The 12,418-nt window shown below is 42.8% G+C and overlaps 1 protein-coding gene across 1 annotated transcript in view; it reads right to left on the bottom strand.

The window, feature by feature from the left end:
* Nucleotides 1-396: 396 nt before the first annotated feature.
* cntln (centlein, centrosomal protein) overlaps nt 397-12,418 on the bottom strand; it is an 83,493-nt gene continuing 71,471 nt past the window's right edge. The window contains exons 26-27 of the mRNA XM_069167201.1: nt 10,485-10,559; nt 397-1,234 (exon numbers count right to left, since the gene is read on the bottom strand). Coding sequence (XP_069023302.1) covers nt 1,124-1,234; nt 10,485-10,559 — 186 coding nt within the window. The 3' untranslated portion in view covers nt 397-1,123. The remainder of the gene's footprint in view (nt 1,235-10,484; nt 10,560-12,418) is intronic.

The following is a 12,418-nucleotide window of genomic DNA, read 5'->3' as shown; positions in this document are numbered from 1 at the left end:
AAGGAAGAGGGAAACAGATAAAAGGGACTGGAGGTAGCTATGTCAAGGATGGAACCACTCCTCTCATACACCACTGCTCGGTATGTGCGTGCCCATTCGGACCCTTATTAATAATGTCAACAGCAGGGGTCACTTGTTACAGACAGGCACCATGCCAACAGGCAGCTGTCAATCATGAGAGAGGTGTGAGAACCCTGCTGTCCAGCAGAGCATCTTCAGTCACCATCACACACTGACTGACAGTCCTTTGAACTGCTGGACCGAGCAAAATACCAGAGAACAGCTAGAAAGGGAACATGACGAAGAACATTAGAATAATAATAATAATAATAATAATAATAATAATAATAATAATAATAATAATACTGTCATTCAGGAAATAAATATAGGCAGAAATAAGTCAAATAAATTTTTATTTTAAAATTAAGAAATCTTTGTAAAACAATCCACTGATATTCAGCATTATTACCTGTGAACAAACAAACAAAACAAAGAGTAGAAGCGATAACAAGCACATACATATACATCCATAAAGTTTATATCCTTCAAAATTAAATACTTCCAGTGCATTTGAAAACATAAAAAGGACTCGGCTTCACTCTACTCTAAGCTTGAGAAGTGGATGTAACCTCTTAGAGAATATTCTGCTCTGTGCTGCATTGGAGTTTCTTAAAGTGTCGACTTGGCATCGCTAGGTCAAGTCCCTGCACCCTAAGGTCCTCGAGGTGCCAAATAAATTAGGAGGAGAGGTAAAAGAAAGTTAAAAAAAAAAAAAGAAAAAAAGGTGTAACTTAAACATTAGCGTAAGCATTTGCCTTATCACCCCAGGTCTGCATTGAGAGTGGAGGAGAGTGGCTGCACTGTAAATTAGCTTGGCACTAAAGGGCCCTGCCTGATAGACGTAGTGCAGTGAGCGCTAACACAGATGTCGAGGGCTCATTTACAAAAGCCGGGGTGCTGCGTTGAGCCAGTGGCCCAGAGTGAGTCGACAGCGCTTTTCTCACAAATATTGGTTGTGCTGCCCCGGCTCAGCTTGCCTCAGCCCAGCTCCCACCGAGTAGGAACTGGGGAGGGAGGGAGAAAAAGAAGAGGATGACAGTTTTCCCAGCCTCAGCCCAGGGAGTCAGGGTTTTTCGCTGACTGGTGTTGCGAGCGTGGCCAGCTCTTCTGTCAGCACTTTCCTCTCCTTCATCTTCACGCGCACAGCCTCCATTAGCTGGCCGGCAGAGGGGATCTGCAGGGGAGGGGAAGGATAGAAAAAAGGTGCGGGGGTGGTGGTAGAAGGGGAAAGGGAGAAAATGAGGAAAACACACAAATGCACCACTATTAAAAAAAAAAAAGTCAGATTTTTGACACTTGGCAGCTTTTCAGAGCGCCCGTTTGCTGTTTTGTGAAACAAGAGAACCCCAGATGGGGCCTGAGGACTTGTGAAACTTCTGAGGGACCATCCATTGTTGAGTAATTTGACAAAGCTGGCTACACAGCAGTACTTGCGAAGTCTATCTCACAGCTCATTTTTTTTCCAAGCTTCCATTTTTGATCAGTAATAATACACGATTTCAAAGTATTAATCTAAATGGTAAATCATTTTTCAAAACGTTCACGTGCCCATATGTACATAAAAAGAGTTCTTGTCCACTGTAGTTTATTGTTCTGCCCCTACTGGCAGTGGAAAGATCCCCTTTGTCCCCAATCTTGCATTGAAATTGTGCCAGAGAGAAATCTCTTCATGTCCAATATGTACAGGAGGAAAGCAACCAAAAACTTTTTAAATATACATATGGACATATGAGTAGCGCTTTGAGACATAAAAGAAAAAACAATAATATATTTTTCACAGAAAAATTGCAACAATGACTTTGTTTTAATGAGGCTGAAATCACACTGCTTTCCCGATAAGTCAATCACGTTTTAGCAGATGTACCTCAAGGCATTATTAGGATCGCTGGGAAATGTACAGTATTGTTTGTTTTTACTGGACTGTATCTTTATTGGCAAAGTAAGAGAACGATAACTGACGTCCACTAAATCATACAGGATAACAAAGGTTAAATATGTGGGAACTTCCTCTACGTGTTTGCTTCGTCGTTGTCATAGAAACGCTGGAAAGGTGAAAGTAAAGAGGACGCAGGTCTCATCTTAAAGTTCTGGCTAATTTATTTTTTCTTCTGAATCGACACAAGGATTTTATGGTCATTAGGGCGCCTGATCAAAGGCAAACATTCATACTGGATCACCCATAAATATTCCCCTCAAGGTATGTGCTGCCTTTTACAAATTATTTCCCTGAGCAATTTCCCAAGTCACACGGAATGAGATGAGAAGAGGACAGACAAAGCAAAAAAAATTATGACTTTAACATCATAATCTCTCACCTTTTAAAGTAAATGTGAAGACATAAGGGATTGAACCATACACAGAAAAAAAGAAAGTGCCTCAACAAACTAGCTATTCATCAGGGAGTATAAGATATCATGATTAACACAAACTTACAACACATACTGTAATTAAGTCTGCAGCTGAAATGTTTTAAGGACATGAAACAGGAATGTCATGTGATTTGAAACCATCATTTATCAATTTCCAATAAGCCTGGAGAGTGAGAACCTCAGAAAGTCACTCACGCGCGCACGCACGCGCACGCACGCACGCACACACGCACACACACACACGCACGCACGCACACACGCACACACACACACACGCACACACACACACACCCAGTCCTCCTGCCCCTTGACACCTTCTCTTCTTCATTAAAGGTAACAGGAGCAGGGAACACAAGGCCGTGTGTGCCAGGAAGTACGTGTTAACGTGTGTGTGTCTGTGAGTGTGCACTCGTGCATGTGTGCAGTGGGGAGTCAGTTCCAGCAGCACTGGATGCATCAAACACGGCGCTATTCCTCAGAGAACCACTACACTGAAGTAACTGCTGAGACATCTCCCTCTGCCTCTGCCCTCCAGGGAGAACTCACTCTCCCCGTCTCCCGCACACACTCACACAGGCACACACACATTTTCTAATCAGCTAATTGCACTTAGAGCCACTAACTATGCAAACAAACCCACTAAAATAGAGACACAGCCACAACACAGGGCTCTATGGGGACAGAAAAGTGGGAGACTGGATCATTAAAAGTCCCGATATGGGAATATGGGTAAACAACTCTAACAGGTAAACATGATCTAGATAAACCAAACATGAGTGAGATTTAAGCCTAAAACAGATGTTAAAACTATGAAACAAATTCAATCTACTTTTCATTCCTTCATTTTTTACGTATTTTTATGTGAAGTCTAAGTCACAGACAGCGGAGGGACAATAAGCAGAAGAAATGCAACAAAGTTCCTTATTCGAACCCGAACCAGTGGATGTTGCGGTTCTTGGTATCTCAACCCCAAAAACACTAGCCTGGTGTTACTAAACTCAGATTCACTGTGTGAATATTAAGGGTATGCTCCATAGGGAATAGTTTGCGGTCATTATATCCTACTCGACATAGAACTTGGGTTCATTTTTGAAACTATTGGAGCAGCCGTTATCGATATTGACCAGGTATTTTGTTTCTAAACTTCATTTAGAAACAAAATGTTTAACTTTAACGTCATCACACTCTACCACCGACACCGGTTGCTGATTGGTCCGCCCTTCAGAGCAACCGTTAATGTGTACAGGTTGTCCAGCCTATAATCACAATGAAGAAAACTGAAGCTTTGAGCAACAGTGCTCAGAGCCAGTCAACTAAAACACAGGTGCACCTGTCTATATTAATTCTATAAATGTACGAGTAACCACACGACAGCATCGACATCTTCCTAAAGATTATTTAGAGTTGATATACTGTATGTCACCAAGTTTTTGATCTCTTGGTTGACAAATATTCCATTACAATTGATGAAATGCCTCTTTTTCTGATTCACCTCCCTGTGATCCTGTTTCTTACATCAACAGATTCTGGCACAGGGAAACACAAGCAGCCATGCACACGCTTACGCTCACAAACGGGACAAGCAGGACTATCATTCCCTTTCATCTAACTGCCACATTGGCTGGGGACTGATACCCCGCAGGATGGTTGGAGGTAAGCCGTTATGCAGCTGCTCTACTGGATCCCCTGGGCTGCTTAAGGTAGTGTTAAGAACTGGCACTAATGTTATGCTACAGTTGATTTAGCTGGGCCCCTGTCCCCTTTGGCAGAGCCAGCTCGCACCAACACTAGCGCTAAGCAACACAACCGCTGTTTTGCAAGAGGCCCTGTCCCCTTTGGCAACACTAAAATAGCTACTGTAGCATTAAGCAATGCTAACTCCCATCCATTACTATTCAACAGGCCCTGCAGAGCAGACCTTTTGTCTAGGTATGATTCCATGAACATGTTTCAGAAGTGAACTGACGTGTAAAGCCACTGACACTGACAAGAGTGTGTGCATCTATGTGTGTGTGTGTGTGAAGGCAACGACAGGGGCTGCAAGCAAAAGGTGTTTTTATGAGCCAATTAAATGACATTGCTATTCTATAGCCCGGGGCACCCCTCAAGGCAAGGAGCAGCTCAAAGTTACAGCACTCCAGTGACCATTGTCTGGTAGTGGCATTACACACAAGAACTTCTTTTTCATAAAAGATCGATCATTCCGGCTCTTTTGTCTTCTCCCTCGGAACGGGTTAGCACAATTATTTCCGAGGGCCCAATTTGTGAGTAGTTGTAGAGATTGTGTCAGGCTGCTGGATATCTAAATGAGAAAAAGTGAGGAGGGAGGGGAAGTCGCAGAGGCTAAAAGAGATATAAGATGGGGCATCTGCATGCACTCAGCAAGTTTCTTTTCCGTTTCTAGTTACCACAATATAACTGTAATATACATGTATAATTAGGTAGATGTTGCTGATTAACTGCAGTACTCTGCTATAAAAACAACACTTTGGTCCATCAAAAGTATTATGGGAGTGCGTACCTGTATACCTGTAACATCATTGACTTTTATAGTTTGTGTCTTTAAACAGTTATAAACCAGGATGTGCTACACGAGGAAAATAAAATGTCAGAATTGATTGCGATTATTTTCAGAGTGGTAAAGGATACCCGTTACAAATCTTTGTCCCTGGCTAGTGAGTCATCTCCAATCTAGGCCACTAGTCAAGGTGAGGGAGAGGTAGTTACAGTAGTTTTATCACAGAGGGGAAAAACAGCTCTTTGATCTTTGATCCTCTCACTTTTGTTTGAAAATCAAATTTATCAAACGGGGGAATAACAACAACAACAACATGATAAATAGATTAAAAAAAGCACAAAGGCACCACACTAAAAAGTCTTGCATTTGATTATCTCCAATAATGAATATGTCACATTTGCAAAGAGGGGCTCAGGTAAGAAAATCACTAAAGCACCGACAAGCCTATTCTCTTGCTCTTCTTCGTAATTACCTACGCCTGCAGCACAGCAGATCCCTCTCTTTTCTCCCCTTTAGGCCACTAGAGACTGATATGAAAGGGAATTGGACACTTGGGGCCACAAATACTGTAATTAAAAATCTCTCCTTTTCTTGATACGTTGTTTGGAAACATCATTTCAGTGCGCAACATGCATTTGTTAGGGATCTGACCTAAATACACCCTAGATTAAACACAGGAAAGCACCGGGTCTTTGTTTTAGGTTCCTACTCATTAGGTGTGAAAATGAGGTGATTCAGGCATGATTGGGGTATAAATATAGAAAGGTGATATCCATACAAAAGAGATGCAACCTTTAGGTAGAATTCAGCAATCAAGAGCATAACAACTTAATGGTATGGCTCATTGGCCGAGGTAATGTAGTGGAAGGCAGTTAGAGTCACCAAGAGTGGCTGCGCTGGCAGCAAACCGTCACATCCTAGACAAAAAAAAGTGCTAAGATTTATTGCCTTTCAATGTTTGTTCAGTGGCATAAGGGAATTCAACGCATCTAGCCATATATTCAGTTAGGAAATGTCCACTTTTATCATTAATTCTCTTTCCGTGTTAACTCAAAGAGTCCACTGCGTTCCAGAGTACAACCCTTGGGTGCAATCAGACTGGCAGTAAACTTAAGCTCCAAAATAGAAACATACCTCAAGAATAATACAAAGACTGTTCACCTGTCTTGTCAACCACAACCAATGAAATCTCCTGAAATCTGCTATGTGAAATACTGGAGCTCGCCTGTGATTCCCCTCAACCCTGAAATGGCTAAAGAGCACCACCAACAAGTTGCATCTGCAGTTTCTATTTATTGGAAAAGCAAGCTGAATATTATATATAAGAAGTCACGGTGCACGCTGATATTAACAACAACTCTAACAGTGGTCTTCTCTTGGGAATCCCCACCACTGTTCCAGTGACATATTTACAGTACAAAGGCTCGGCTCAAGTCCCCTACACGCACATACAAACACATTTACTGTGGAGAAAAAAAAGAGTGGCTGATTTAATTAGTGCAATCATTAAATGAGGCTTAATTAGAGTCACTTTCCTTCAGAGAGAAGAGTGGGACTCAAAGCTGTTCCTTGTCATTATAGAGGCATAATGAGCCACACAACGCAACGCACTACCCCTCACCCCCACAGCACCGACAACAATGGAAAAGTTTCTCAATGCATTAGCATTGAGCGGCGATGGAGCCATTGATATGTTTAAAACTAAGAGCTAATGATACAATGTTTCATGGAAGTACCATGAAACAGTGACAAGAAGTGACACAAACAAAGCCTGCTACTTTACACCATTTACCATTGTAGCAGTGTAGCATTGTACAGCAAAGTTTGATGAGGGTTTAAAATTACAGGATTATTTCAGCCCTGGAGACCATCCATAAACGCCTTTGATGTTTTATAACAAGTCCAGTCCAGATTGGTCTGGCCTGTCTCTACCACTGTCTTAATGTAATGTTCACCCGCTTGTTATAGCTTGGAGGCTGATAAGAAGTGATGCTTGTACGTCTCCCCCGGGTGTGATTGTGAGGTAAATATTAGCAGGCCCTCAGCGCCACCCCATACCAGTAAACCAAACCACTGTCCTCTCATAAAGAAATCAACAGAGTCAATGACTTTTTAAATGTTATTATGCTGTCATGAGGCCTGAGATAGGTGTGTATGTGTACAAAATGAGTCTGAAAAATGATCTGGAGGGAACGTGTGTGTTTGCGTGCATGTGCACACGCTTGCATGTACATACTCCTCCTGTTCATTATTGGCCAGCAGCAGAAGCCAGTCATTTCCCTGTCTTCATAAAGACTTGGCCCATTAAATTCTACCTCCAGTCAATAATTAGGACTCCACAAATAAACCAAAGGCAATTAAATCAATGCTTCCCCGGGCTGGTGCCTGGACCCCATTGCCCACATGGACACTCCATCTTCACTGCTGGCCGTATTCATGGTAGGTTGCGGTGGAGCCATACAGTGCACCCCCTGGCCTGCTCATGATTATTAGATAGCATCGTCCCTTGATCCTGGCTATGTAGCGCTGCCTATGGTGGCTCTCTACTGAGAGGCATAGGGTTTGATTTCATTAACTCACCGGTGGAGGTGAGAGATGAGGAAATGAATGCAATGTTTCATTTCGTTTTGAGTGGACATGTGGGGCAGCGGTGAGGGGGCTTCAGAAATCTATGGCACTTCTTTGGCGTGAAGGGAGCGCTAACGGAGCACGCGCACACACACACACACACACACACACACACACACACATACACACACACACACACACACCTCTGTGTCTGAAACACAGTTTGCTTGCGTGTTGCGGATGTCTCTCTTTCTTGTTATGTTGACATGTGGCATCGTATGACAGTGATTGCGAACAATGGCCCACACACCGAGACACAGATACACACATAGATACTTCTCTTGAGCTCTTTCACATCCGCAAACGCACATACACACAGACACGCAGTGAGTGATGGCTTTGCTATTGACAGGGCCACTGAGATAATAAAGTGCTGTCCCACTGGCAGCTCTATTAGGCACTGACAGTGACAAGATGAGGCTGTCGTGAGTGTGCACATGCACACACGAATATGTACACATACCCAGACATAAAGATGGACAAATCCTCATCCTCTTTCAGTGACAGCCAGCCAGTTAAGGACATGGATCTCTCTCATCTTTCCTTTCACTGGGTCTATTTCAGTCTCTGTGTCTTTTTATCCGAAGAAGTGCAGCTCCGGGTGAGATCATATCACTATTAGGGGAGTGTGTTATTAGTGTCACAGGCAGGGTGACAGGCCAGGCTATTCCACTTCGCAGATGTTCTGCTTGGTGAGCCTTTCATAAACTATGACAGAGAGTCGAGAAACCAAGAGGGTACAGTAAGAGAGATCTCGAAGTGTATGTGCTCACTAAGGTTCTCAGCATCAGCCTGCGCATTGTGTAAGCACATTATCTGAGCTGCCTTAAAAACTGAAAATTAGGAGATCTACTTAATTAACCAACTAACAGGCACTAAAAGCATCTTTTCTTATGATATCTTGGTATGCAAGATTGCCCCCTAACCCCCAGAAAAAAGACAGAACAGAAAAGCTTGGTGTCCACTTGATATGAAAATCTGCTTTTAAAAACCAGACACTGAAAGGAAACTGCAAGATAGAGAAGAGAGGAAAAAACATATAAATAAATAAATCAACAAAAAACAGAACAAGATGGACTTGAAAGGGGATAGAAAAAGTCTGTTTCAGTGAAGGGGGATGACTGCGGTGGTCCCAGCGGTCCCCACAGGGACCTGGGGGCGAGTCTCAGCCTTGTCATACTCCGCTCTTCTCCTCCTCCACTCTGCACACCAGCTCCAGCCCCCCCCCCCCCTCCACCACCCGTTCTGCCCACGGAAAACGTCGATAGCAGGCTGCCGGTGCCGAGGTCTCTGGTGGACACTAGCTCATTCTCCCGGCATCGACAGGCCCGCCAAATCAATATTTAGTTCCCCACTAACAAGCTGCCTCGGGGTCTGAGCCAGAGAGAGAGCGGGAGGGAAGGAAAGAGAGAGAGAGCGAGAGAGAGCGAGAGAGAAAGAAAGAAAGAAAGAAAGAAAGAAAGAAAGAGAGAGAGAGAGAGAGAGAGAGAGAGAGAGAGAGAGAGGAATGCGGGACAGTGGAGGATGGCAGAGAGAGACAGAGGGGGGACTGAGAGCTGTCCAGCTAGAAGGGAAAAACATGGATTCAGTAGAGTGTTGTGAGTGTGCTTGTGCGTGTGTTAGTGTGGGAGGGGGAGAGGAAGGTGGAAAGGTCAGAAGAAGATCTGGGGAACAAGAGAACAGTGTCTGGTGTGTGTCGTGGTGCGGAGGCGACGCATGAGTGCCTGCGGCAGCCGCTGACAAGAACACAGACAAGACACACACACATACTCGACACTCTCAATCATACACATATCACAGCGAGCAGACGTTGACAGCACTCGAGCAAAGCTCCAGTAGAGCACTCACAGATGAGTGGCTGTGTGCACACAAAGACTCCAACACACAGTGAGGATGTAGTATGCTTTTCTTTGTTTTATCTTTTACATCATTATTTTTTTTTCTTCTTCTTTGAGCCCGGAGCAGGATCATTGGATTGGGAACTAAAATTCATCCTCAATTTACGGTATTTGGGTAAAACTGGTGCCAACATTTTTCCCGTTCTGAGGACTGACAAAGCAGTATGTCTGCCACATTAGGCTAACAATTATGGAAATGCAAACACTTTGGGCTGTTGTTTAACAATCTCAGCACACTGTCTGTAGCGCATGGTGCAAGTGCATTTAGTGAATTATTGAATCCACTCATACTAGTATAATTTACCAGTATAAAGTAAGGTGCATGGTTCAAAGGGAGTGTACTTAGTCTCCTAATGGTGTGCTTTGGGCATCACCTGAAATTAAGCAATCAGATTGTCTTCTCCCATGCTCTCTAAGAGACAAGTGGACTTGCACCTTGATAAATCGCTATTAAAATGGAAAATACTCAAAGTAGGAAAAAATGAAATATATCACAAAATAATAAGTTCTTTGAACAAATTGGTACACAGCTTAAAATCAAAAATCTTTCAACAAAATAACGTGCAGTTAAAGAACAATTTAACTCCTTTTGGAAAAGTCTATAATTTTCTATGTGATAAAAAAAAAATTCAAGCAGTGTTGTCACTTTTATTAGACCGGAATAGCAATTAGCATTTCTGCCATGTCTGCTTTCTCTGTGGCACTGAGGAGGGAGGAGACCCCCTAATGACCAGTTCTATTAATGCAGTGACAACCAATTACGCTTTTTACTTACTGTATATAAAGCAAATTGCATGGGTTATTAAAATCTTAGGTAAAATAAAACAAGTGAATGTTTTTTGAACACTTTTAAGAATGACTTGATTTTCCAAAGGTAATTAAAATCTTTGGTAAAACAAATCAAGTGTATGTTATTTATACACTTTTACTTGATTTGAGAAAGTACCTCTTGGCTCTCTCTCAATGGGAATGAGTAACATGTGATCTGTACTGCAGGTGGGTGAGCCTGACCTTCTGTTGAAGGATGTGGTTGAGGTGGTCCAGCCACTCCTGGTCTCTGGGACTCTCTGAGCAGACTGAAGTCCCCTGCAAACACAACAGTAAATACATATCAATGTATGTATAGGATACTAAAAAATACACAGGGATAGAGAATGATTATGATTTGTAGAGAGAGTACCTACTTCAAATCGTAGGAATATTAGCATTTTGTGTGTGGATGAATTATGCAAAAATGCTGAGTCAGTCAGTATCAAGGTATGATGTTTCTGGAGAGAACATGCCACAACATTTTAACATTGGACTCGTCGAGTTTGCTGCTGAAGGGCAGAAATGTAGTATCACACCAATCAGGACCTTGAAGAAACTCTCTGGAGACTCAGTGGCAAGGTGCGCCAGTATACCTTTGCATACTACTCATGTATAAAGACCTAACAGAGTGGTTGCCTTATTAAAGCTAATGAACAGGGTGAAGAGCGACTGTGTGCCCATGTACACCTCAGCACTAATGTGCTCCCTATTCATTTTAAACCCCAGGTGTTGCCACTGGAAATGATGTGACGAGCCTTGTACCGTCTCACAGGGACACCGTAGGGCATGAGGGGAAAGGTGTGTGTGTGTGTGTGTGTGTGTGTGTGTGTGTGTGTGTGTGTGTGTGTGTGTGTGTGTGTGTGTGTGTGTGTGTGTGTGTGTGTGTGTGTCTGTGTTTGAATTCAAATGTCCCTGCACTTACAGAATGGTGGACCTGATGGGAACACACCTGTGTAGTCTGGATTGGCTGTCCAATGACAAAAATCTGCAAAGAGGCTTCTCATCAACTTTCATAGAATCTGCTTCAGGGGCTGATTTCATGACAGTGCACCCTGCAGATTAAACACTATTCAGGGCAGTGATAATGTGAGTCAGACAGAAGTGCTAGCTGTCATGCTACCGAGAAAAAATATGACCATCTACATTTTTGAGAATCTTCGCAATGTTAATAGTTAACTAATAAAAATCATGTGCTGTCACTGTGCATATCATTTATCATACAGCAGCCAAATGGCAATAAAATTCAGATTTGTACAGACTGTTTTCGTATTGTATTTGTTGGTATTGCTTTTAATGATCTAACTACAAAAATCATGACTTTTTCATTTTGGTAGTTTAACTAAGTAGTTTGCCTTCAATTTTCTTAGTGAGAGGGCTGAAACGTTGTTGCATTAAAAAAAAAAGTCCCATCTCAATGCACATTTTATCCCAGCACCCGTGCAACCTTGACCTGAGTGCTTCAGACATGTCACAGTATGGCAGGGGTCCAACTCATGGGTCTGGAGAGCCGACATTTGGATTAAGTACGCGTCTCTGCTTGTTGTTCCCCAGCTGTCTTATAGCCTCTATATACAGTTTCAGCTTTGGTGATAGCACTAGTGGAAGGTTGCCTAATTAGTGAATGATGCTTGAGTAACTGAGAACTACGTGGAGAGCAAGGTCGGAGCAAGTGTGTGGTTATATTAATGAGAGGGAAAAGGGAACTGAGACAGAGAGGCCTTTTTGTGACTGCTGCCGTCAAACCTCTCACAGCATGGGTGAATATGAAAGACTACATGTGTGTAAGAGTGAGGGTGCTCGTCGAACCTTCGTAGATATATAACAAAGCACTGACCCTGCATCTAATATTAGCTAGAAAACAAACAGGTCTGGCAATTATAGCCTTATTACAACTAGATCATTAACTCAACAACAAGTTACCCAGGGAGCCTGGAGGTGTTTGGACCTTTCTGGTGCTCCGTGATACACTGCGGAAAGGATGGAGACAAATAACAATGTGCAGCACGATTCAGGCGGAGAGGGTATGTTTAAGCGCACTTATAAACCTTCTTTGTATGTACATACATACTATTGATATTTTGTGGACAGTATATGTAATTGTGTATAGTAGATAGACATGGTTATTGTTAAAACAT

The sequence above is a fragment of the Embiotoca jacksoni genome, unplaced genomic scaffold, assembly GCF_022577435.1.
Source record: "Embiotoca jacksoni isolate LCO1_2020_lvr unplaced genomic scaffold, fEmbJac1.0.p SCAF_4, whole genome shotgun sequence".
Lineage (NCBI taxonomy): Eukaryota > Metazoa > Chordata > Actinopteri > Embiotocidae > Embiotoca > Embiotoca jacksoni.
The sequence above is the reverse complement of the archived record's forward strand: the minus strand, read 5'-3'. Positions and strand labels throughout refer to the sequence as shown.